At 57.5% G+C, this 24,983-nt stretch overlaps 2 protein-coding genes across 4 annotated transcripts; one reads left to right on the top strand and one right to left on the bottom strand.

Moving 5' to 3' along the window:
* Nucleotides 1-580: 580 nt before the first annotated feature.
* Nucleotides 581-13,993, bottom strand: SLC4A9 (solute carrier family 4 member 9). 3 transcript variants are annotated; one of them, XM_085519363.1, is made up of 21 exons: nt 13,613-13,990; nt 12,187-12,347; nt 11,864-12,007; nt 11,690-11,751; nt 11,196-11,353; nt 9,978-10,065; nt 9,505-9,659; nt 8,777-8,893; nt 8,388-8,562; nt 7,432-7,565; nt 7,035-7,306; nt 6,335-6,390; nt 6,033-6,215; nt 5,773-5,886; nt 4,311-4,472; nt 3,329-3,507; nt 3,061-3,133; nt 2,262-2,330; nt 1,424-1,597; nt 1,133-1,291; nt 581-772 (listed from the first exon to the last, which is right to left on the bottom strand). In XM_085519363.1, exons 1-21 carry the CDS (start codon nt 13,873-13,875, stop codon nt 710-712), a joined length of 2,961 nt encoding a protein of 986 aa, XP_085375489.1. In that variant the 5' UTR covers nt 13,876-13,990; the 3' UTR covers nt 581-709. The 3 variants fall into 3 exon arrangements, with proteins under 3 accessions (XP_085375489.1, XP_085375488.1, XP_085375490.1); XM_085519362.1 differs by lacking the exon at nt 581-772 and having other exon boundaries at nt 784-1,291; nt 13,613-13,991; XM_085519364.1 differs by lacking the exons at nt 581-772; nt 3,061-3,133; nt 3,329-3,507 and having other exon boundaries at nt 784-1,291; nt 13,613-13,993.
* Nucleotides 13,994-18,415: 4,422 nt separating this feature from the next.
* HBEGF (heparin binding EGF like growth factor) lies at nt 18,416-24,822 on the top strand. The gene is made up of 6 exons (XM_015876383.3): nt 18,416-18,514; nt 18,604-18,792; nt 20,747-20,924; nt 22,993-23,148; nt 23,259-23,351; nt 24,317-24,822. Exons 1-5 carry the CDS (start codon nt 18,472-18,474, stop codon nt 23,329-23,331), a joined length of 639 nt encoding a protein of 212 aa, XP_015731869.1. The 5' UTR covers nt 18,416-18,471; the 3' UTR covers nt 23,332-23,351; nt 24,317-24,822.
* Nucleotides 24,823-24,983: the final 161 nt, after the last annotated feature.

The following is a 24,983-nucleotide window of genomic DNA, read 5'->3' as shown; positions in this document are numbered from 1 at the left end:
CGCTTCCTGAACTTTCCGAGAGCCGATTGGCTGCTCGCAACGTCAGTCACGCGTCCCGCCGGAGTTTCGGGCGCCGATTGGTCCGCCGCGCTGTCACACAACGGCGCTACGAGAACGCGGGGCGCTGGTTGCTCGCAAGGCCCGTCGCTCACAACGCGCGTTGTCTGACGCCTTCCGATTGGCTGCTGCTCGACGCGGGCCCTCCCCTCCCCTTCCCCGCCCTCTGAAGGTTCCGTCAGCGCAGGAGCCGACGCCGCCCGTCCGCCTCGAGCGCTCATTGGCTCGCGGCGCTGTCCGTCAATGCGGGTAACGCGGCCGGGATTGTCCCGCCCCGCCGCGCGCAGGGAGGCCGCGATTGGCTCCGCGCGCTGCCACTCACGGCACCTGCCGCCCCGCCCGTGACGGCACCGCGCGGCCACGTGGCCCCTGTCAGTGCCCCCAGATGAGCGGGGCCGGCGCGGGGTGACCCCAGAAAGAGCCGAGAGCGCGGCACGGGGCACGAGCGACGTTTATTCAGATGCCGGTTACCCGCCATCAGCCGGGACGATCTTGCGATCCACCCGCCGAAATCCAGGACAAAATCCAGGCCGGGGCAGGAGCGAGGCTGGAGCCCGGGGCCCGGCTCGGAGCAGCGGATCTGGGCCCCGCTGCAGCGCGGACAGGCGGGCACGAAGCGGGCGGAGCGCGGCGGGCCGGGCCCAGGGCGCTGCTACAGCCCCAGTTGTGTCTCGGAGCTGCGGGTCTCTCGTCCCGCGCGATGCATCAGCTCACACTGCAGGAGAAGCGGGGCTGATGCTGGCCGTGCTCCTGGTGGCCCTGCAGCAGCCGAGCCCGCTGCATCCAGCCCTGCAGCTGCTCAGCCTGCAGCCGGGAATCACTGCGGTGTGCCGAGCCCTCGGCCCGGCTCTGCTGCTGTCCCTGCTCCCACAGCTGCTCCCCAGGTGCAAGAACCACGGCCTGGTGCCATTCCATCTGGATCTGGCACCTTGCACTGGGGCTTTTGGCTGTTCCTGCCTCTCCAGGCAGGCAGACGCTGCTGCCTGAGCTGCGTACCCCAGTCGGGTGCAGCCCCTGCACCGTGGAGTCCTTGGGGACAGCTGCAAACGAGCACAGCTCCCAGGATATCACCTACCTCTTCATCAGCGTAGCTTTCCTGCTCCTCCTGCTTCCTTTGCAGTTTCCCTTCTGCTTCCTTACTGCCTGCTGCAGGCATAATGTTGTCCAGCCAGCTCAGGTCATGCAGGGAAAAGATGCACTCAAGCGCCTTCCGGATCCCCACCAGGGCCAGCAGCTGGGGCCAGGACAGAGCATGTCAGCACTGTGCAATGCACAGGGCTCAGGCCAGGGGTCTGTCAGTGTGATGCTTTCCACATGAGTTCAGGTCAGTGGGTTTTAACCAGCCTGGTTACAAGAGACATCCTACCATCACTGGGAAAACAATGGCAGCTGCAGTGGACTTGATGACCCAGAGCACAGCCAGGCACAGCAGCTGGATGAAAGTGAAGAGATGCACCCGGCACAGTGGCACATGGCGGAGATAGAGGTGATCTGGCTGGTGCTTTGCAGGCATCAGAAGCAGCCGCACTCGGTCTGTGAACTGCAGGGAAAGGACAGCAGGCTTGTCAAACATGGCTCAGGGAAAGGACGCTTATACACTTCCAGTCAGCTGTCACCCCCCTCCCTGCTGTGACCACCCCATCTCTTAGCACAGAGGGATGCCACTGACTGCCCCTGGAGCAGGACAAGCCCTCTGCACTGCCACTCCATGCTGTTGCCAGTGCTGCTCATAAGATCTGTTGCAGGGGAGTTGATCTGTACAGTGCTACAGGACCTGGGGCTATGGCCACACTACCTCCCCAATCCAGAGGAGTTCTTTCCAAGCAGATGTTTAGGAAAAAAAAAGAAAAAAGAAAAAAGAAAAAGAAAAAAGAAAAAAGAGGTAGATATTTCTGGAGCATGGATTCTTCCTGCCCAGAGTTTAGCAGCAGTAGGGCAGAGGTGACAAATCAGAGCTGCTGCAGGGACATCCTGCAGCTGTGGGGAGCTGCTCTGAGCCATCCACCTGATCCACCAGCGCAGGAGTCACTCAAGTCCCCAGCAACCCAAACACCACTCCTTCCCTCTGCCTGATCAGAGGTCCAAATTCCAGGCACTGAGCCATGTTGCACGGTGTGAGCTGGTACTGAGTGAAGCCCTTCCTCTCTAAAACCCACACGTACCCCAATACAATCCAGAGGCATACTCTTTACAGCCCCACTCACCTGGATGCTGTTCAGAGCCACCACTCCCATGTGCAGAAAGACCCCATACAGCACCGGCATCGGGATATACTGCAAAACACCAGGGTGAGGCTTCAGCAGGGTGCAATTTGCACTCTCTAAGCTAAAACCAGTCTGTGTATATGGCTGCAATGTTAGTTCACTTTGAATAGCACGGTTTCATTTCATGTATTTTTGCTCATCTTATGGCTCCAAAGGCATTACAACTGGATGTGTTCCTGTCCATGATTGTAACTGATGCAAGGACATCACCATCTTCAGAGGGGACACCTGCTCGCCCCACTTTCTAGCACGTGCTAGGAGTAATCATGGCTGGAGATAAGCACCAAGGCACTTGGAGATGTGTCTTACAGCAATGGGATTTAAATAGTGGGGTGGCTGACAAAGCAAATGCAGGCTTTGCCCTCATAAGCCCTGTGCTCCAGACCCCTCACCAGCTCTGTTGCCTTTCTCTGGACATGCTCCAGGGTCTTGATGTCTTTCTTGTAGCGAGGGGCCTAACACTGAACACAGTACTTGGGCTGCAGCTTCACCACAGCTGAGTACACAGGGACGATCGCTTCAGTGCTCCTGCAGGCTGCACTATTTCTGACACAAGTCAGGATGCCACAGGCCTTCTTGGCCACCTGGGCACACTGCTGGCTCATGTTCAGCTGAGCATCAACCAACACTCCCAGGTCCATTTCTTCCACACAGCCTTCCAGCCACTCTGCCCCAAGCCTGCAGTGTTGCCTGGGGTTGTCATGGCCAAAGCACAGGACCCAGGAACGAATTCCCATACCTTGAGAATGGGTGCCAGGAAGACAGAGACTCCAGTCAGGATGAAGACCACCAGGCCGGTCAGCCTCTGCTCCCTGCAGGCAGCAGTGCAGGCATCATATGAGTGTTCAGGCTCTCCCAGGTACCCACAGCCCCCCATCAGCCTGCATGGGCAGCAGCCTGTCCCCTGGTGCCACTGCAGTGGCCATGGGAGGTGCAGGAGTCCCCCAGAGCAGGGGCTCCAGCCCAGATGCGGAGCAGCTCACAGTGTGGCAGAGCTCAGGCTGTACCTGATGCCCAGGAACTCGGGCTGCTCTCCTGGAGCTGAGGCGGTGCTCTCCTTCCTGAGGCTCTCCATGTGTGCCAGGGAGATGACAGTGGCCGACACATACCAAGGGAGGCCCATCACGGAGGTGACGATCATCAGGAGTGAGACACAAAGGAAGTCCAGGTGAAAGCCTGCCCCTTTCTGCAATGAGGGAAGCACTGAGGCTGGGAGTGAGCCATGGGCCACAGCAGCACTGGGAGGCCCTCCCAGCATGATGGGAATGGGACACTGTCACAGAGGACAGCAGGCCCTGGCTACTGCAAACCATCAGGGCAGGTGGTGGATGTGGTAGGAAGCCAAGAATGAGCCACATGGCAAGGCCAGGGAGTGGCATCTTGCCTGACAATGCTGTGAGCATTGCCCTTCAGCCCTGTGGAGCCACATCCAAGCCCCAGAGCTCACAGTGACACGCTGAACCATATGTCCTGGGCAGATGTGTTGCGGGAGCCCTGCCACGTCCTGCATATATCTGACAGCATTTGTAAATATCATAAACCTTCAGATGGAGTCAAAAACGCCCAAGGCCCAGCCTACAACCTGATATTTGCCATAATGCAGCCCAGCCCTGAGGATGTCTGCAGCCTGAAGTTCGCTTGTCCCAGCAGTGTCCTGTGCCCACTGTCCCCTACCAAGTCCTGTCCACAGCCCCTCCTGCAGTGGGTGATGGAGGTATGGTGGGGATGCCCACAGAGGGAGAAGCTCAGGGGCATCTCCAGAGCTGGTGGGAGGGCTGATACCCCCAACACAGCAAGTCCCACTGCCGCCTGCCTGGCAAGGGCCATGCCTCTCCAGGAGCCAACACACCAAGACACTGGCACTGCCAGTGCCAGCTCTTCCCTGGCTGCCCAGCCTGACCCAGGCTGGAGTTCACACAGGGTAGAACAGTGCTCCACATCTGCAGCTGGCACCCTGCTGGCACCACTCCACCCCTGAGCCCTGCTTACCTGCAGCTTGTACTCCTTGCGGTTAAGAATGACAGCTGTGATCTGCTGGTCCATGAAAATGAGGATGGTAACGAGAATGGCAGGCACCACAGATACCAGGCAGATCCACCAGGGGTTGGCTCCAAAGGGGAAGATGATCCAGCCCCTCATGGGATTTGTGGGCTGCAGAAGGCAGAAAGGTCATGCCAGCCAACGTGTGCCTACAGGGCCTGCAGTGCAGCAGAGTGAAGGGACCAGCCCACGGGCACAAAAGCTGGATCAACATGGACTCCTTTGGATGTTCCTTCCTTGGGAGCGTGACTCACCCAGCAGCTTGTAAGAACACCCACTGCAGCAGGGCTTACTCCTGGGCACCATGAGCTGGTGCTGGGAGCTGGGCACACCTAGAACAGCACATGCCCACCTGGGTAAGCTGCAGGGTCAGCATTTGAGTCGTGGGTGGAAGAGGGGATATTGCAGAGCCTGAGCAGGTAGCAGTGCATGTGGACTACGGCCCAGTTCATGCAGGAGGCTGAGCCTGATCCTTTGCTTTGCCAATCCCTCTCCACACCCAGGGTGGGGAGCCCAAGTCCAGGCTTGAGCTCACAACTCCTGCTCCAGCATGAGCTCTAGTGTAAGGTTGTCCTGCATGAGCAGGACCAGGCCAGGCCATTTACAGACCACAGGATTGTCTGTGGCCCAACCCCTTGTATGCAATGGGGCAGCAGCATAGGGCTAAATGGCTGCAGGGTAGCCATGCCAACAACTCCATGGTGTGTTTCCATGCAGACCATCTCAGACATTGATGGCAAAGACAGCAGCAGTGTGGGGCAGGTTCTGCAGAGGATGCAGGCCTGCTTACCAGCAAAGCTTGCAATGTCCAGCCTAGCAGCACAGTGGGATGTGGGGGAGGCTGGCCAGGGATCCAGGCACAGCCAGGCTGTTTGTGGGGAGAGGTGAGGAGGCAAACTCCCGGAGGCAGTGCACAGCAAATCCTACAGTCCTGAGCATGGCCAGGCTTGCCATCTAGCCTGAGTGAGCTTGGCATGTCAATGCTTGGAGCCCTGGCCAGCCCTCCTTGCATTGCACTGGGTCTGGCTGGGTTTGGGGCATGTAGGGTAGACAGCAGCCCTGCCAGGAAGCCTGCTTTCTCCTCTCTTCTCCAGGACCTCCACGATGGCTGAGACAATGCTGGAGACAGTTCACAAGCTGGGAAGATGAACTTGCTGCCTCCTGCTAGCAAGGGCAAGTCCTCACACACCCATAGTGTGTGTGGCAGGCACCCAGGCTGGTCAGGAGCAGGCAAGTTCAAGCACAGGCTCTGTTTTACAAATCCTCCTTTCTCCAGGCTGTGCTGGAGGCCACATGGAAGCCACAGCAGCCCCTGCCCTGATGGCTCAGCCCAGCCACACAAGCAGCATAAGGCTTGCTGCTGAGCCAGATGCTCTTTGGTAGTGCCCCCGGTCCCCCATCTGTTGGTCACCTTCAGCTCGCTGGGAACCAGGAGCTTGGGGGTCTCCAGGCCAAGGGCTGCATCGATGGCACAGAAGACGAGGATAGTCAGGATGATGGAGAAGTCACTCACCAGCTTCCGAAGCTGCAGTGCCACAGACAAGGAGGTTTTCACCCACGCTGGCCAGGGACCATTCCTGCAGCTCCCTGCAGCTGTGGCAGAGGGACCACCCACACAGCCCCAGAAACAGCTCAGGGTCAGCCCCAGCCAGGCAGCTGGGGGGCACTCACCCCCGTGGGGAAGTAGCGGCTGCTCTTGAAGCGCTTGAGCGTGGTGCAGCAGAGGAAGGTGCCTCCAAAGAGGAGGAAGGACAGAAGGGCAATGTCAGGCACATACTGGCAGCTGGTCCCCAGGAGGTGGCCTCCTCGGCTCAGGCACTGGGCCCTGCTCAGTGCGGCCAAGGCTGCAGAAGGCTGTGAGGATGTGGGAAGGGTGTAAGGGGGGAAAAGAGCCAGAGATGCGACACTGGAGCCAAAGGGCGAGTGTGAGTAGCCTGGTGCTCTGGGTCCCCTCCCAGGGGAAGGGTCGGTACCTGCTGCAGGGCTGTAGATGGAGGAGACAGCGTACTGTTGCTTGCTGAGGCGTTACCTGCAAGGTAATGGAGGGAGTCAGTGCCCCAGGAGCCACGGGGCTGCAGAGCTGGGCACCAAGAAGCCAGTGCTCTTGACCCCAGAATATTCCCAGCAGTCCCGAGCTGGCCTGGCTATCCAGGTGGGGCCATGTGGAACTCCTGAGGCATATGAATGACACCAGGCAGTGGGAGAGCCTGGCTTGTAGCTGGATGCTCTGGGCAGCACGAGGCCACGGCTGATACCTGGGAGCACCAGAGTCAAGGTTTCCAGGATGCATCCCTGGCCCAGCTCCTCACAGACCTTGCAAGGCTTCCTCACACCCTTCACAGTTCTTCACTGTTATCTCCTTGCTGCTGTGCTAAAATAGTCCTTATTCAGCAATTCCTACAGCCCATCTCCAGCAGTCCTGAGGTTGGTTGTAGTACCTGGGACCACCACCTCCTGCCATGCCCCACATCCTCCCCTGTGCCACTCTGAGAGAAGTGTGGAGGCAAATGCTCAGCAGGTAGTGCCAAGTCTGCTGTGCTGGGGCTTTGTCTCTGTGAAGGCGTAGCCCCATGAACACAGCCTGGCACTCGCTTGCCAGCACTGTGCAAGGACTTGGCCAAGGGGCCACACTGAGTGTGTGGGCAGGAGCTGTGGCAGACAGCTCACACTCACCTGGGCCAGACAAGTTGCAGGTGCAGCTGTACAAGGTCACATCATCAGCACGGTAGTGCCAGTTGATGGGGAAGGCTTCTGCCAGGCTCAGCATCTTCTTTAGAGAGTCATAGATGAAGATCAGGCTTATGAGGGCACAGAAGCCTTCCTCAGTGAAGCGGGTGAAGTACTGCACCAGGTGACTTGCTTCAGTGGCCACCAAAACCAAGCCAAAAAAGGCCACCCAGAGCCCAATCCAAAGGCGAAACTCCAGGTAGTCCAGACCATAGTCCCTAGTGGGGAGAGTGGCCCAGACCCTCACTATGGCTCTCAGCCATGTGAAGGCAGCCCATGCTCAGCCCAGAGATGGTGCAGCTGGGGGCTGCCACGTGGGGAGATGCCCTCACACAGTTCTTACTCGCTGAAGGAGAAGAGGAGACGCTCAAAGACCAGAACTGGGCCTGTGCTGCTCAGGATGGTCAGGGGTTGGCCAGAGAAGAGGCAGAAGATGGAGCCAGTGAAGGCGGTGCCCAGGAAGCTCTCCAGCACACCCTGCAATGCAGAGGGATGGGATGCCAGGACCAGGTGTGCAGTGGGGCGGGGGGGGGACAGTGCTCAGGTGCTGCCAGCCTGATGAAGCCAGTAGGACAGGTGCCGGGGAGACAGCCCCACGGGCAGGAGGAAGGGGACAGGTGTGCCTCTGCTGGCACAGTGGTTAAGAACGCAGCTTTGCAACACCAGAGGCTCGGGGTTCGAATCCCCCCTGTGGCGCAAGAATCCCGGGGGTTGGACTCGATGATCTCTAAGGTCCCTTCCAACCCGCACGAGACTGTGATACTGTGACTAAGGGCACGTGGGCCTGGCGCTGTCTGCAGGTGTGAGGTGAGTCTGCTCAGGGAGAACCTGCAGGTCCTTGCTCTGCTCCGAGCACTCAGAACTGTAGCCACAGCAAGGTGAAACAGGCAGCCTGGGGCTGCAGCTGCACGGCCTGTCACCCCCAACCACAGGTGATGTCAGTATGTCGAACTGAAGAAGGGAGGGAGGAGTCTGACAGATGTCTGAGGGGCCAGACACTGCTCCAGGGGTCACCTCAGCACTGCACACTTGAGCTGTCACCAAAACCAGCCCAACGTTGGGCCCAGGTCCTGACATGGCCCAGGCATAGAGCTGCACAAGCAGGGCTACACCAGGGGCTACAGCCCCCCGTAGCCTGCTGAGGGGTGTGCTTGGCACCCCAGCACACAGCCAGCCCTGCCTGTGCCTGCAGGTCATGCTCAGGGCAGCCACCTTCCTTCAGCCCCCTGCAGAACAGAGTGCAGGGTCCTAGCTGGACACCGCGGCCCTGGGCAGCTGGGCACCCCAAGTCACACTGACCTGCATGTTAGCCGTTGCATCCCCCAGCATGCCCCCAAAGGTGATGGCATTGGTGATCGTTGCCAGGTAGATGTAGAGAACTGCTGAGAGGCACTGGATGTGCATAGCATCAGAGAAATCACTGCGATACCAACGCGCCTTCCTTCGGATGTCTCGGATCAGCCCCCCAAAGAGCCTGCAGCAGCCCAGAGAGGAGAAGAGGCAGCAGGGCTCTGAGCACCCTCCAGCTGGCCATGGCCACCACCAGAGAGCAGAGTCCCCCCTTGGAATCATTGGCCAGTGCTGGTTGGAGGTGGTGGCCCTGGCAGTAGCAGTCTGCCCAGTGGAGCCAGGATTGATGTAGCAGGCCAGGCCTCACCCCGCTCCATCGCCCATCTGCATGCACTGACCTTCCTGTCCTCTCCAACTCCTCACTGGTATGCAGGTGGGCTGGGCGAGGCCTGTCCTTGGCAGCAGTTGTGTTCCCATTGCAGCGAGATTTCCACTCCCGCAGGTGCATGGAGATCCTGAGGCAGAGCCAGGGGAGCCTGAGCAGGTAGGCTGCAGACCAGAGCCCACGGGACATCAGTGCATCAAGGAGATGCTATCAGAGGACAGGGAGGATGGAAAGGGGACAGGGACAGGGCTGGAGAGATCTTATGTATTCCCTGGCAATGAGGTGGGGTGGGATGAGGACAAGATATCTCCACCATCTGGTAGACCAGCCCCTGAATCAACCCCATACGGACCACTTATGGAAGAGGAGCTGGGCAGAGCAGGAGGTGTCCTGCTGGAAGGTTCTGAGGTCCTGCATTCCCAGCAGCTCTTGCTTGAACACTGCATGGGGTGGTTTTGCCACTCCCTCACTGGCAAGAGCCAAATGGGACTGCAGAACTAACAGCACCAGGACCACAGCTGTGGTCTGCATCAGCTGGAGCTGTGAAGGGGCTTGGCCAGGAATACTTCACTGACAAAGGCTGGTTCCTAGGTAGCTTCATCCCCATTGAGACCCAGATTTCCTAAAGGTGCCTTCCAACCCAAACCATTCTGTGATTTCAACACCACAGGCTTGCAGCAGAGGTTTCCAGCTGGGACCCTCCACACAGCAAAGGCTGTGAATGCCCTCCCCCCAGGATACCTCTTGTCTGGGGACGACAGGCAGCGTGGAGGAGGAATTCGGTCACTGGGGTCCCATTTTCCAGGAGGAAGCACAGCCAGTTCATCCAGAAACTCGTCAAGCCCTGCAATGAGGTCTTCTTGGTGCTTAGCCTGCCAGGCAATCCTTTGGAAGAGCTGTGGTGAGATGCAGTGGATTAGCCACAAACCCCTGCATTCAGCTAATCAGAGCCTTTCTCCCAGTACGTAGACATCACTAAGGAAGGCACCCATCCAGCCCATTGCCAATGGATGTGCTTAGACCTTATAACTACCCGAATTCTTTGGTTTTTTGTTTTTTTGTTTTTTTTTTTTATCCTGGGCCAGGAAGGCTGCCAGCCCACCCTGTTCTTGGCCACCTCTGCTGCAGCCTGCAGAGAAGAGGAGACTTCGTGTCTTCAGTTCAGGCCCCATTCTGCTGCTGTATGCTCAGGACAGCTGCTGTGTTAAGCTCACCTCATCTGTCAGCAGTGTGGCCATAGCCCTTCCAATCTCGTAGTAGGCTTTCGCTTTGGCTTGGGGACCCAGTAGAATGAAAAGAAACCTGCAGACAAGACAGCAACCCATGAACACTGCAGAACCAGCAGCTTATCTCAGGGAGCTCCTTTTGAGGGCAGGAGCTGTGGTGCCAGGTGCTCTGCAGGCAGTCTGCTAAGTATATGGGGGGTGGGTGGGTTAGTCCGCACAAACTGGCTAGTGGTGGTGACTGTGTTAGGAAATAGTGTTCTGTAGCTGAGAATTTGCTCTATCAAGCTGTGTTATTGTACTCTTTATATCTGCTGTAGTTTCTGTGGAAATAAATAGGAGGCATCACTTTTGGAATGACCAACATACATGCATCAGGACTAGGGGAAAACTAGATAGTTAATATCCCAGAGATGGATCTGAGTGGGAGATCAGCCTCAAAATGCTGACTGTACATTGGAGTGGCGGGCAAAGGGGAATGGCTCTCAGGGCATGGAGCTGGGCAGGAACAAGCTCTCCTTCCATCCAATTTCAGCCCAGAGAGGATAAAAGGCCATTCAGAAAACACATGAAAAGCAGTTGCTGTCAGCCAAATAAAGACACTCAGCAAGACCCACACGGATCTGCCTCAACCCCAAAGCCGTACATTTTCCATTGAGGAGAGTGCAGGAAGTGAATGTTCTGCTCTGTGCATGCTCATCATGGGCGCTCTGGCCGGAGTGACCAGGAGGTGGCAATGTCCATCCTGATCCCTACCCCTCCTCAGGGTGATTCCTAAGGGAGTCCCCACTTCAGAGAGACACACTGAGGTTTTCTTGTTACAGCTTCGAATAATACCATGGAAAAACATCTGTTCTTGTTCCTCACCCTGGACGAGAGTTCTGGAAAGCACTCCCACAGGGCAGCTTGGCAAGAGAGAGAGAGGGGTCTATAAATCTACATCCCTTTCCAGCCTTATCACTGATGCTTCTCCTGAGGTGCTGCAGGATGCAGGAGGGGAGGCAATAAGTAGAGGTTCTGGGGTTGTGTGTAGGCTCTGTACATGTCTTTGGGTGTCTTGTACTTTGCTTTTACCAGGTAAGGTCTTTCTACTGATGCTGGGCCCTTATGGCTGTTCTGTGTTCCAAGGCACAGAGCTTAAGGGACGCCGGAGGCAGCAGGGACGCTGACAGCAGAGTGGGCTAGAAAGCCACTGGCTGTTCCAGTTACCTGCTGGGGAAGGCAACTTCAGTCAGCGAGCCAAGGGTCACTGCCTCTCTTAAGCGAATGAAGACAGGAAATGGCTTCTTCAGGAAGTCGACTTCCCCAACAAGAACACTGGCTACTTCAGCCCCTGGCAGGAGCTTCTTCTTAAATCGGTTTCTCAGCTGAAAAGACAAAAAGTCAGGTCCATGTGGGATGGCCAGCTGAGACCAAACTCCAGCTTCCAGCATCATCACCTACACCATGACCCCCCCACCACCACCACCTCCTCTGGGCCCTGTGGCCTGAGGGGACTCTGCCTCCCCCAGTGAGAACCCATCAGGGAGACTGTGTCCTGCAGCAACAGACACAGGTCCTGACCTGTAAAACCTTTCTGTGCCATCTGTGGACAGAGCTTTTCATCTCATTTAGGGCCTGAGACCAAGAAACTGATGCATTTCTTGGAAAAACTGTTTTTCCCACAGAGACCTGATCGGTCTACCCAGTTCCAGCCACCCTACCTGCTCCTTGAGAGGTGTTTCTGAGACCTGGGTTGTGGGCTCAGGACAGGATTTGGCCTTCCCTGCAGAGAAAAAGAACAAGCAGCAAAATACACACACAAGAAAAAGATCAGCACAGTACACATCCCAGGGGCAGCAGCAGCACGCCAGCTCCTGCCGTGGTGCCAGGCCTACCTCTGCAAGGAGTAAGGCTGAGCTCTGTGAGCACACGCAGCGGGGCCATGGTGGGTCGGTGCAGCGGCTGGCGCAGCAGCACATCTGCCAGGCAGTCCTGCAGCTCGGGCTCCCATACCTCAGGCTGAGCAGAGACTGCTTTTTCTGCAACACGGGGCAGTGCTGAGACCCAGCTCTGCCCGGCCATGGGGCTCTGCTGGGGAAAGCCCTCTTTGCTGGTGAATCCAGGTACTCCCTGGTCACTGCTTTGCCTAGTGAGCTCCTGGTGGGCTGGCTCCTGTCCCAGGAGCTTCCCATCCCATTTCTCTGCATTATCCACGTACCGATTATTTCCTTGAAGCTGTGGGCACCCAGATCCAGCAGCACCGTCCCCTCCTGCAGGCATGTCCTCAGCTCAAAGAGGCTGTGCAGGCGGAGTGCTGGAACGTGGGGTATGCTCCAGCGCTCCCCTCCATCTTCCACCTTCTCTTCAAATTTAATCCACCTGCCCAAGGAAAAGAAGCTCAATCAGGAGCAGGGGATGTCTGCTCTGGTGTCCTGTGCTCATCAGCAGGAGCGCAGATCCCTAAGCTTGGCTTGGGCACAGGGCCCTGCCGCCCCACAGGGCAGTGCTGGCCACTCCCCAGGGCAGTGCCCAGTGCAGCTCCCTGCCAGGCCTCAGGGCATTGCCTGGGACACAGCTGCACTGGGAGAGGAGGGTCGGGTGCTGGGGGAAGCCCCAGCATGCAGCACATGGCTCCAGACCTGCAGACCTCTGTGGCAGGCCCAGTGCTGTATGGGGACTGCCAGCACATATTCCCGTGTCCCTTCAAGCATCACCAGGGACAGCATGATGAGGTGGCATTTTCCAACCATGCTCCTGCCCCACACAAGAACTGGGATGGACCTGGCTCTGCTGTGCCCCTGCCCAGGATCCCATCACCCTCCCCATGCTCCACTTGTCCTCCTGGCTCTTGGCTCTGCCCCAAGGCTTCTTCTGACTCCTGCTGCCCTGAACACCTGAGCCATTTTCAGGCTCCACTTCTGTATCCCCACTGCAGCCCAGCTCCTGGACAAGCCTTTTCTACAGGCCACTCTTGCTTGCTCTGGAAAAGAAACCAAACAATCTCCCAGCGCTTCAAGGCACATGCTCTGGGATCATGGCCACAGGCCTCTCACACCTGCAGTGCCCCAGCTCTCCGAGGTGAGCGGTGCATCTCCTTTCCAACCAGTGGTTTGTGGGAAGGATGCATCCCCTGCCCTGAGGAAGAGCTGCCCAGGGCTGCTCACTGCTCGTAGTGCACACAGGCTTCACCTCTTACGCAAATGTCCTGCAGAGCACATCCTTCTGATCAGCTTTCCTGTGATGTCCTCTTTGCCCCTTTCCCACAGCACTGTGCTTTCAGTTCTGCACAGCCAGACAGCAAAGCACTCCCACCACTGGCTTTCTGCCATGGACTTGGAGAGGCAGTGAATGCAGAAGCAGAACTAAGAGAATACATGAATGCTGTTAGAAGACAGCGTGACCATTTGCACCCAGCCTGACACCATGCCCTCACAGGGGGTAAAAGCTTTCACATGAAATGAGTCACTCAGATTCAGGAAGAAGAGTTTCCTGGAAGGCACAGTGCTGGCAGTGGAGGCGGCAAAGCAAACGGAGCACTCCCACAGGGTAGGGCGCCCGTGGGACACCCCCCAAAGCAGAACGTTACAGGCCTTCCCTCTTGCTCCTGGTCTGCCACCAGGCCCTGCCCACTGCCCACTGCCTACCTAGCTGTCTCTCTCCATGCCAGGCCTGCTGCGGTGCTGAGCAGCTCATTGAGCTGGACGAACAGCAGTGGGGACTTTCGGTCCCCCGGCTCTTCCTGCTGCAGGATAGCACTGATGCGCTCAGCTGCTGAGGAGGTACTCGATGAGAAGATGCTATGGCTGATCATTGTGTGCAGGAGCTCAGAGCTGCCGGTTGCAGAGTTCCCCTGCCTGCACTGCGCAGCTGGAGCCGTGCCTGCTGTCCCAGGTGCTTTGGCTCTCATTGTGCAGAGCAGCCAGAAGCCATATGCACCACTGGGCACTTGCTTTCTGCAGCTGCCAGTACTCACAGCGCCTCACTCATCACACCCTTATAAAAGTTGTGAGCAAGTTCAAACTGGCCACACACCACCAGCCAGGAGCCAAACCCCAAACAGTGTTATCAAAACACAGTGACCAGCCCTGAAGGCCGTGGTGTTAGTGGTCCCGCTGCCCCATCTGCCTACCCGGGCAAAAGACTGGGGGATTCCAGCTCTGCCACCAGCTGCATCAAACTTGGGCTGGTGGGCATTGCAGCCCACCACTGCTCACATGGCTCGCTGCAGGGGACACGAGCATGATGCAGGCAGCTGCTGCCATCACTGTGTGACTATGGCAGAGAGGATGAGGTGTGACTGTCCCAGCTGAATGTCACACCCAGCACCTGCACCTGCCCCTGAGGCCAATCACAACCTGCTCTTGTGCTCTGGGAAGAAGTAGCATGGCCCCGAGCCCTCTTGAACCTCACAGACCTTTGGAGAGCACATGGCAAGGCTAAGAGCGGATCTCTGACAGCAGCATCAGTGCAAGAGATGGGAAGCGGAACATCCTGTGGCAGCAGTGCTGAGGCAGGGAGATGTGGCACGGTGTCCCTCCTTGCTGTCACTGGGCTGTGGGGATGTGTGACTGGGAGGGATGTGTCACCACTGAGGGAATCTGGAGTGGGGAAGGAGAGGACGACAGGAGACAGCCTGCATCCCCAGGGCAGGGAGGAACCCCTCTGACTGCCACCCTCAGCCCCACCAGCAGCCTGTAGCTGGCAGCCGGGGTGTCCTCAGCCAGAGAAAGGCTGAGAGCACCAAGTGAAGCCCACACCACCAGTCTGAGTGGGATGGTGGAGATGAGAGCACTGTGTTGCCACAACACATGGCTCTGCTTGCACAGGGTGCTTCACCACCAGGCTTTGCTACCTTCACTCTTTGCAAACAAACAGCCTCATTGTATAGAGTGTAAATACCACAACACACAGCACAAACATCCCAGCAAACACAGGCTGCTTGTACTGGAACCAGCCAGCCAGCCTGTGCAGCAGCCACTGATGGGAGCAGGGTGGCACGGAGCCAGGCACCAGTGTGGCAGACATCACGTTTCAGGACAGCACGGGTGGTCATAAATGTCGGCCCTTGTGTCAAAGGGGAGCACACTTGGTTGAAGTGTGCTGAGATATGCCTTGTAGAAACTGCAGCTCAGACTCAATGGGCTTGGAACTGAGAGTGAGGCTGGGACATGGCTCTGGTCCCCATAAGGCCCTGGGATGTGCCAGGCTGCCTGTGATGAGCAGGAGCTGCTCTCACACGTGGAAAACAAGTCCTGTGGGCAGCGACTGAGGGAGCCGGGGTTGTTCAGTCTGGAGGAGGATCAGGGACGACCCCATTGCTCCTTGCAGCTCCATGATAGGAGGCTGTAGCAAGGTGGGGACTGGCCTCTACTCCCAGGTAACAGTGACAGGATGGGAGGTGATGGCCTCATGTTGTGCCAGATGAGGGTCGGGTTGGGTGTTATTTATTCTCTGGAAGAATCGTAATGCACTGGCACAGGTTGTCCAGGGAGGTGGTGAAGTCATTGACCCTGGAGGTATTCCAGAAAGGTGTAGACATGGCATTGGGAACGTGGTTAGTGGGCATGGTGGGGATGAGCTGACGGCTGGATTTGGTGATCTCAGTGTCCTTTTCCAACCGTAATGCTTCTGTGATTCCATGTCTGCTCAGCCTTCCCTCTGCCCTTCCCAGGCTGCAGTGAAAGGTCAGACCACTTTTCCATGAGGCGCCCAGTCCCACCCTGATGAGATGGGGCCCCTCTTCATCAACCCTGTTTATCCCAAGACTACAGCCAGATCTGCCCCACGTGCCTGCCCTGCTCTGTGCCTGCATCCCACTGCTCCTCCCAGCCCTCAGCAGCTGAATGGGGGCACCCCACCAGGATCCTTCCTGCCACAAGGACAGAGAACGGGCCTACAGCTGGCACGGACATCTCTGTACCCTCGGCGCTGGGGCCGTGCCCCGGAGCTGCCGAGAGGAGTCAGGCGGAGCTGAAGGCTGCGATGGCCTCGGGAGGCCGCAGGAGGGAGCCCGGGGGGAATCGGCTGCCAGCAGGTTTCGCAGGGCGCTCCCGGGCGCGGCAGGGGCTGGGGCTGGGGCTGGGCACGGCTGACCCGGCGGTGGCCGTCACCCACTCGGATCCGCTCCGCCGGGCTCCCCGTCCAGCCATCCCACCCGCCTGCTGCGTGCCGCCCCGTCTATCCGCTCCCACTTTGCCCTTGGTTTAGTTTTGGCCCTTTTCTCCCTTTTCTCCGCCTGCCGCGGCTCGGCTGCCACGTCTCAGGGAGTGAGCGCTGCCCTCGGGGCTGGACTCGGTCACCCGAATCGTCCAGGAGCCTTTGCCGCCCCAGCTGCGCTCTGCGTACAGCCGCTCTGTTTGCTCTGCGATAACGGCGTTTTCCTAAGGAGTGTGCCGGGGTGCACAGCCGGGCAGGGTGCAGCTGCCTGCAGGGCTGTGGGGCCGCCTGGCGGGGGGGGCTGCTGGCAGCTGCACCCGGAATAGCACCTGCGAGCACTGCCGGGCCCAGCACGTGCCCCATTGGGCTGCGTGGGCCACCTGGAGCAAAAGCCACTTCCAGGGCACAGCGGCGCCTCTGCTGACCTCGGTGCTGCCTTTGCACCCTGCCAGGAAATGCAGATGCGCCTCAGCTGCACAAGGTTGTCCTAGAGGATTCTGGTGGCAGGAAATGGGCAGGAGAGAAAATCCCTTCCTGAGGAAGGGACATGACTGGGGGGGGGGGGGGGATTTGTGGGGGTACTGCAGGCACTGGAACTGTGCAGGTCAGCGGGGCAGGAGCTGCCATGTGGTGACACACTCACTTTGCCTGTGCTGCCTTTGTGCCAAATTCTTAAAGGCTGATGATGCCTGGAGGAGCCGGAAGGAAAAGCCATCCAGCAAACAATTGCAAAAGTCAGGTCTGAGCAAAGCTGAGGGTGTGAGCCAGGGGGTTACCAAATCCGGCAGTATTCCTTGGAGACAACAACAACAATCACAGGAATGTTTAATTATGCTGCTGCTGTGCTGTGCGGAACCGAAACTGGCATCAGGGTTTTGGGCCTGGGAATTTAAGCTGCCACCAGGAACAATGCAGGGCAGGCGGCCATGCTAAATGTAACCTGGAATGGTGCCTAGCCACTGCCCTTGCCCAGTGTTTGGCATCACCAGTATTTTCTGGTCTGTCACCTGGGATGAAAATTATGCCAAACACAACACAACCCAAAGTGGTTCCCAGGGTGGTAGAGGACACAGACTGCTGGAGCAATGGGGCCAGTAGCCAGGGCAACCTGCTGATGTGCCACATTCTTTGGGGAAGCCACAAGTCCACCTGGTTAATGGCCTCACAATCCAAGCACAGTGGTGGCTCCAGGACTTATCATGGAGTCACAGGGGGCTGAGGCTGGTGGGGACCTCTGGGCCCATCTGGCCCAGTCATGCCCCAGCAGAGTTATCCGGAGCAGGGTGTCCAGCACTGCATCCATTCAGCTTCAGAAATCTCCCAGGAGACACCACAGCATCTCCGGTCGCTGTGCCAGCACTCTGCCACTGCTGGAACAACAGTGTGGCTGGATGTTCAGAGGCAACTGCCTGTGTTGCAGCGTGTGCTCTTCGACTCCTGTTCAGGCACTGGGCATACTGAGAGGAGTCTGGCTCTGTGCTCTACATGTTCTCCCTTCAAGTATTTGTGGGCACTGATAAGGTCACCCCTGGGCCTCCTCTGAGCTGAACACTAGAGCTCCCTCAGCCTGTCCCATAGGAGAGGTGCTCCAGCCCCTTCAGCCTCTCCATGGCCCTTTGCATACTCTGTAGTTATGTCCTCTGACAAAAAGGACCTCCACTACCTCTGCAGGCTGCCGCACTGAGCTGCCTCCCGTCAGCATTGCTTGGTGACAGGGAAAAGAGACACACAGCTGAACCACAGAATCATGAAGGTTGGAAAAGGCCACTAAGATCACTGAGCTCAACCACAGGCCAGTCCCCCCCATGCCCACTGACCACGTCCCTCGGTGCCGTATCTCCACGTCTCTGGAATTCCTCCAGGGATGGTGACTGCTCCACCTCCCCGGGCAGCCTGTGCCAGTGCATCACCACATCTTCTGCAAATAAATGTTTCCTAATATCCAACCTGAACGTTCTCTGGTGTGATACCAGGCCGTCACCTCTCGTCCTATCGCTAGTGCTCTGATGGTTTCAGCCTCAGTACCAGTGCCAGTGAGGAGGTATCAGCTCGGAGCCATTGTATTCTGTTTCCAACACCTCTCGGGTGGTGCTTAGGGGAGCCTCGCTCCTCTCCAGCCCACTTTTCACGGTAGCATTAGGCTCCAAAGAGCATCCTGCGGCTCCTCGCAAAGCAGCGAACGCGCCCCGACGGAGGCGGCCCCGCGGAGCCCCGGGGAAGCCCTTCCTGGCGAGGGCCGGCCCCCAGCCCCGCCCAGCCCCTTTCTACCCTCGGCGGGGCCGTGCGGGTGAAGAGTCGCTGCGGAGCGGAGCTGAGTCGAGCGGCTGCCGGGACGCTGCGCCCGGTCATGGATGGGCGGGCGGTGCTGATCCACGCGCTGCTGGCGGCAGGTGCGGAGCTGGGGGTCCGGGGTGCGGGCACGGGGTGCGGTGCGTTCGGTCTCATCGCATCCCACCTCACCGCGCCTCGTTCTCCGCAGTGTGTTCGGCGGCAGTCGGAGGGTTCGGCCGCGACGGTCCGCACGGCGAGGCGCTACACAACGAGGTGCTGCTCCATGAGGGCGCCGGCGCGGCGTCGGTCCCGGCCACGGCCCCGCTGCTGGGGACTATCGCGGAGAAGGAGGGCGGCGGAGCGGCCTCGGGGGACGCGCTGAGCGATCTGCCCAGAGGTACGTGTGGGCGGGGGGGGACTTTGGTTTGGGGGAAACCCGGGGGTCCCAGCGGAGCAGCCGGCGGGGCTGGGGTGCGGCGGCGGGTCTCGGCCGGAGCGGGGAGCAGCTCCGGGGGACGCTCGGGGCTGCGCGTCGGGCTCCGGCCCCTTTTGCTCCGCGCCGAAGGTCTCGAGCGCTCGCGGGTGAAACGAGCGACAGCCCGAGTTCGGCTGGAGAGGGGAGAGCCGTGCTGGGGCGGCCCCGGGTCCATGGCGCTTTCCCGAGCGCGACCCTACCGGTGGGGGGGGATCGCCGTGACTCACCGCCGCCCACACGCGGCTGCTTTTTATGCCTCGGGTTCGTCAGCGCGGAGTCTCGGCCGAGGTGCCGGTGGCGCCGCCCGGCTGTAGAGCGCTCCGCGCGGCGGCGTTCGGCTCCTCTGCCCTGGACGGAGGGTGGGGGGCGTCCCGGGGGCTGCGTGGGGACGGGGGACCCGTGTCTGCTCGGCCCCGCTCTCGGTAACCCGGCACCTGGCGGAGGTGCTCGGCCCCTCGGGAGTCCCCCTCGCATCCCTCCACCCTGCTCCCTCCTCGTCTGCTCTTTGCCCACTACCGCCGAGTGCAAGCTCCCTCAGTGCCTCAAACGGAGCTAAGGACAAATAAGTCTGTCCAGTGTTGAAGTCTCCTTCCTTTCCCTTGCTGCGGCCCCCCAGGATCCAAAGCACGAAGGATGCTGTTGGTATCCCCCTACCTGCTTGGGCCAGGGCAGTTTTCCCACTTCTGACTTTCAACACGGGGCAGAGCCGTGGGATGTGGGTTGATGACAGCAGAGGTTCTCAGTGGGGTGCCTGGGGGTGAGAGGACAACCCTTGCCCTAGGAGAGCCGCCTGTAGCCTCGTACGTCATTTGTGCTCGGGGGGATTCTCCAAGCCCCAGTTTACTGGTGTATCGGTTTCCTTCTTCATCCTTGAAGGAGGTTGAAGTTGCGCAACGACTTCCTAGACTTGCAGATGGAGTTGTGCAGCACGAGAGGCTCACGCGTGGCAGGGAGGAGCTTGCTGAGGGCTCGCTTTGTGAGGGAGCTGCTGGGCAGGAGTTTGGAACTAGCCGGGTTTGATGTGCTGCCTGTTCCCCAGTGTCCCCTCCTCAGCTGGTGCCTTGCTCAGCTCCTGTTCCCACAGTGTTGCTGCAGTTACTGAGCACTGTGCTCAGGGAGAGCTGAGCAGTCCCTATCTAAGCAGTGAGTGCCCTCTGCTATCGGCACCCTGCGAGGCTGAGTGGAAGAAGGGCTTACTTCTGGCACCTGCTTATCGTAAGTTATTCTAGTATGTTGCTGGTTTTGTTCCGTGTCTGTAGGGAGCGTGCAAGGAACTTGGTGCTCCAGTTCCCACCAGCCTGTCCGGGAGCTGGCCTTGGACCAAACCCCACCAGCTTATGTCCTGCAATTAAAGAATCCCTCTGCAATTCATGGGAATGCTTCCTTTACCATCTGCTTGGTTTTGCAAAACCAAAAATTGACCTGGGTTTGCCCTTTTAATCCTGCTCTTGTCCTGTGTGCAAGCATTCTTGTAACCACAGGAAGGAGCATCCCTCAGGGCCATGAATGGACTCTTACAAAAGACTGGGGAAATAAAAGCCAGATAAAAGCACAATTAGCAATTTTGTTTTGTGTTCAGTGGAAACTGGTGGGCATAATGGCAACATTTGAGATACATAAAGCTCTGTTTTTTGCCCAGTTTCTTGATTACTCGCTCCTTTATTTCCTTTAGAATTACTTGTATGAATCAGAAAGGCCATGATATTTGTGAAAATCTGGGAAGATGGAAAAACGTCTGCTTGGGGGCAGACAACAAAGGGCTGCGTAAATGCCAGGGTTGAGTTGGCTGCAGCCACCGGGGCTGTGCTGCTTTGCCTTGCCTTTAAATGGCAAATTGAGGTGATAAATGTTCTCTCCTTTTGAATTTGTTTTTCAGTTGCTTTCTTGTCAAAGCCTCAAGGCCCAGTCACTCCCAAGAAGAAGGGGAATGGGAATAAAAGAAGAAAAGGAAAAGGCTTGGGGAAGAAGAGAGACCCGTGCCTGCGGAAGTACAAGGATTTCTGCATTCATGGTGAATGCAAGTACATCAGAGAGCTGGGTGCTCCATCCTGCATGTGAGTGAGTGCCGCATGCCGGGAAAGCCTTGTCATTGTTCCTTGAATTCTCCAGGCAGTGCAAAGGAAGAGCATAGGGGATATTTTTAGTGCTTGTTCCCCATTTGTGCACAGATCGCTCTGACTCAGTGTCCTCTCTGCACACTGCAGCTGGAAGAGCACTGAGAAACTTCAGCCAGGATTTGCTCCTTCGAGCAAACTTGGCTTTTGCCAAAACCCATCTGGCCTTAGGGCAGAGGCTCCGGCACCCCCTGCCTGCAGGGTGTCAGTTTGTGAGCTCCTCCTGAGCTTGGCAGCGGCTGTGGAGTTTGGAGGAGGTGAAATTGCTGTGGGGCCAAGGTGCTGGCAGAGCTGACTTTCCTTCAGCTGTAGTTGGGTCCAGAGAGCTCACTGTGCACGTGAGCAGGCAGGATGGAGACAGCTTCTTGGGGGACACTCTGACAAAGCTGTGTGCTAGTAGTCCTCTGGCCCTGAGGGGTGGGACTGTGTCTGTGCAATGGTCTCTGCATTTCCTCTCACACCCTCTATGGATGCAGGTAGAGAGCAGGAATTGGAGGAGACAAGCAGAGAGGAGGAATAGTTTGCTCACTGCTTGGGCACCTGGACCCAGTACTGCTGCCTCAAGAAGTGACCAAGGGTGTGTGCCTGATCCCTGCTGACGTGGGCAGAGGTTGAGCTGGTGGATGTAAGAGGCTTTGTTCTTTGCTATCAATCCCCTGAGCCACCCAGCCCAGAGCCCAGGGAAGATAATAGCTCCCTGGCTTACAGTGCCCAGAAGCTCTCACTCCTGATGGTTTGTAGGGATCAGGGCCTGCACAGCTCTGTGAACTGCTTAGATTTCTGTACCTGGAGAACGTCACAAAGTTGCTGGGCTCTTCAACAGGGCTCTTGAGACTTCTCCAGGATCAGCTGGGGCTCATGTCCCGCTGTGAGGCTGGTGGCAGCACCAGCACACATAGGGCTGGGACAGACACATCCCCTTCCTAGCAGGTGTTCCCTTGGTTCCAGAGGCCAAAGGGGGACATCTGGGTACATGCAGATGTTGGGGTATTCCATCCTTGGTGCTGGCATCAGCCCACCTCTGGGTTGTCCTTAGGGAAAACAGCCCCATTCCTTCTGTAACGAGGCCTCGTGTCTGTGACTGGTGTCAGATTATGGCTGCTTGCCTGGCCACTGCTCTTGGTGGCTGGAGCACACAGCTCACAGCTGGCTCCAGTTGTGCTAACTCTGTCTCGTGGTCTTCTCAACATTTGTTCCCTCTGACAGATCCTATGGCTGGGGCTGGGTGCTGCCAGGTTGGGTGCTGGGGCACAGTGCCCAGCTCTTCTGCATGGGTGGAATTGTTGGCATGCAGTGGTGTTAGAGTGGCCCTGATGTTGTGCCCCAGGCAGCAGAGCTGGATGTAGGGAGGGGCTGATGTTTCTGCTTGGCTCTGCACAGTGTTGGTGGTGCTGAGTGCATCCAGCTGGTCACGCTGGCATGCCTTAGCTCACAGGGAGGGCTTGGGTGGCTGCCCCACAGCTCTGACGAGCATCATTATTTCTGGTATGTGAGTAACCTCCCACCTGCCTGTTGGCTAAGAGCAGGGGAAACCCTGCCCCAAGCAAAACACTGAGCCTTAGGCCTTCCTCTCCCACAAGCAGCAGCCTGCCTCACACTGAAGGGTGAGAGAAGGGCCCCACAGCAAGGGAGAAAAACTGTCACAGAAACTGGGACAGGGCAAGTGTCCCAGGTCAACACAGCCCACTGCTGCATGCCCCAGGAACCTGCTCATGGCAGCCTGCTGGGCTCTCCTGTGTCCCTGCTGTCTGTTCCCCTGAAACTTAAACTGGCCTTTCTGGGAGTCTTCATGTGATGCTTGGGATATGGATGCAGAGGAAGCAGAATTTCCAGTATCAGGAGGCAGTGGTACCACCAGACCTGAAAGCTCAGGGTAGGGACTGTGGGTAATGGGCAGGGCTGCTGGCCAGGGCTGAGCAGAGGCAGCTTTCTTTGTGTGTAGGTGTAAGGGACACAACATCCCACTGCTCGGCCACCATCATCCTTAAAATTTGTTCTTTTCCCCCAGATGCCAGCCAGGATATCACGGAGAGCGATGTCATGGCCTCTTGCTGCCTGTAGAACATCCCCTGAGCACGTATGATCACACCACAGCACTTGCTGTTGTTGCCGTGGTCCTGTCCTCGCTGTGCCTAATCATCATCACAGCCTTGCTGATGTTCAGGTGGGTGGAATGGGGCTGTGCTGCTGGAACCGTGTCCCCTGGAAGGCTGCATGTGGGAGCAGTTGGGGATGGCTGCTCTGTGCTCTGAGCATCTCTTCTTGGCCTCACAGGTGTCACAAGAGGGGTGTCTACGATGTAGAAAATGAAGAAAAAATAAAGCTGGGCATCACTGTGAATCACTGAGGATGCCAGGTGCTGGCAAGGTGAGCCCTTGCTGGGTGTGGGGCTATGGGGTACTGCTGCATGCTGTTGGCTCTGCTTGTTTGGCTGGCTGGGGCTATTGTGTGATCCTGTGCCAGAGCGAGGCATGAGCTGGATGAGCCTGGCCTGAGAGCCCAGGCTGTCTTGCTTGGGCCCAGCCACCTTTGCTTCCCATTCACACTCATTTCCTTTGATATTCCTGACCCCCCATTATCTAAAATGGAGTTACAGTAAAGAAGGGGACAGTCTCTTTAGCAGTGTCCGTGATGACAGAACAAGGGAAAATGGCTTCAAGTTCAGGGAGGGGAGATATAGGTTAGATACAAGGAAAAAGTATTTTACAGTGAGGGTGGTGAGGCACTGGAGCAGGTTGCTCAGTTACATGGTTGATGCCCTGTCCATGGAGACTTTCAAGGTGAGGCTGGATCAGGCGCTGGGCAACGTGATGGAGCTGTGGATGTCCCTGTGCATTGCAGGGCAGCTGGACCAGGTGGCCTTCAGAAGTTCCTTCCAACTCTAAGGATTCTATGATTCTATTGCCACCTTCTTTACGTCCTTCCTTGGGCCTGTTGCTGCATAGTTTGGTGACATTTGGCAGCAGTGAAACTGTTTTCCCTGCCCTCCCCACTGTCTCCTCCGCAATTTGTTCTGTACCCTCTGTCTGATCTACTGAGTCATTTCCCCTCCTTAGATATTTCCTCTATTTATATACATATATAAAAAGCTTCCTTTTCCCTCCCACTTGTTCTTTGCTCATTACTTACTGCAACGTAACGCCTTGCAGCTGGGCATGGGAGTGCCCCATGCTGTTTCTCCATCACTGTGGCTGGGTGTGCTCCTCCCAGCAGCGGTCACTGGGTGCTGGGGTGCTGCCAGCCTGCCTCAGCTCTGCTCCAAATCCTACTTTTTAGACGATGCACTAGCTGCATAGCCAGGCTCTTACCATTCCCTTGATCCTCTGTTTCAGGGCTCGGCACTGATGCAGTTCTACCTCCTGGAAGATGTGAGCCATGGAGCCAGCACTGTCCCTGGGACCCTGAAGTGCAGCAGGATGAGGCTGCATCAGGGTTTACCTGGCAGCTGTGCCTCTGCAGGGAGCTTTGGTGGCCTCCAGATGGAGGGGGCTGGGAGCGATGCTCTCGTGCAAGCTCTGAGCCAAGCCGGCTGCATGGGACTCTCCAGCAGCTTGGGGCAGCCCCTGCAGTGTATGCAGGGGGACGAACTGTGAAAGGCTGGGAGAACAGGCTCGAGGCTTCCGTGGGCACAGGAGGGGTGGGAGGGTAACAGCTATTTAACAAGAGAATGTTCCTTTTAAATTATATATTTATTTTAGATAAATTGTACATAGTATTTATATTTATTGGAGGTCTGCCTCTGTACCCTTTGTGTAACTCAAGATGACCCTTGTGTGGGTCAGACCTCCTTTATTTTTTAAGTGCAATGTAATATTCTAATAAATAACTTTGTAACAAACACGTGAGTTGTTGATTTAAGAGATGTGGGTCAGGTCTCCAAAGGGTACAGATAACAACTTGCCCTTTATGGTGGGGTACTAAAACTACCCAGGAGCATCTGTGGAGCAGCGGCACAGATCTCAAGCCTGCTGGCCTTGGGGTGCAGCAGGGATAATCCTG

Source organism: Coturnix japonica, chromosome 18 (genome assembly GCF_054131305.1).
Source record: "Coturnix japonica strain WE chromosome 18, WE-NBRP24, whole genome shotgun sequence".
NCBI classification, from domain to species: domain Eukaryota; kingdom Metazoa; phylum Chordata; class Aves; order Galliformes; family Phasianidae; genus Coturnix; species Coturnix japonica.
Note: the sequence above shows the minus strand (reverse complement) of the source record. Positions and strands in the feature narration are given on the sequence as shown.

What these genes read in the sequence shown, in the direction of transcription:
- SLC4A9 (XM_085519362.1), bottom strand. Translation starts at nt 13,875, where the DNA reads ATGAGAGCCAAAGCACCTGGGACAGCAGGCACGGCTCCAGCTGCGCAG. An exon ending in AAACACCTCTCAAGGAGCAG is followed by an intron (nt 11,354 to 11,689) that starts GTAGGGTGGCTG and finishes TTGTCTTTTCAG; the next exon opens with CTGAGAAACCGATTTAAGAA. An exon ending in GAGTTGGAGAGGACAGGAAG is followed by an intron (nt 8,563 to 8,776) that starts GTCAGTGCATGC and finishes GGGCTGCTGCAG; the next exon opens with GCTCTTTGGGGGGCTGATCC.
- HBEGF (XM_015876383.3), top strand. Translation starts at nt 18,472, where the DNA reads ATGGATGGGCGGGCGGTGCTGATCCACGCGCTGCTGGCGGCAG. An exon ending in CCACGCGCTGCTGGCGGCAG is followed by an intron (nt 18,515 to 18,603) that starts GTGCGGAGCTGG and finishes CGTTCTCCGCAG; the next exon opens with TGTGTTCGGCGGCAGTCGGA. An exon ending in GCTGAGCGATCTGCCCAGAG is followed by an intron (nt 18,793 to 20,746) that starts GTACGTGTGGGC and finishes TTTGTTTTTCAG; the next exon opens with TTGCTTTCTTGTCAAAGCCT.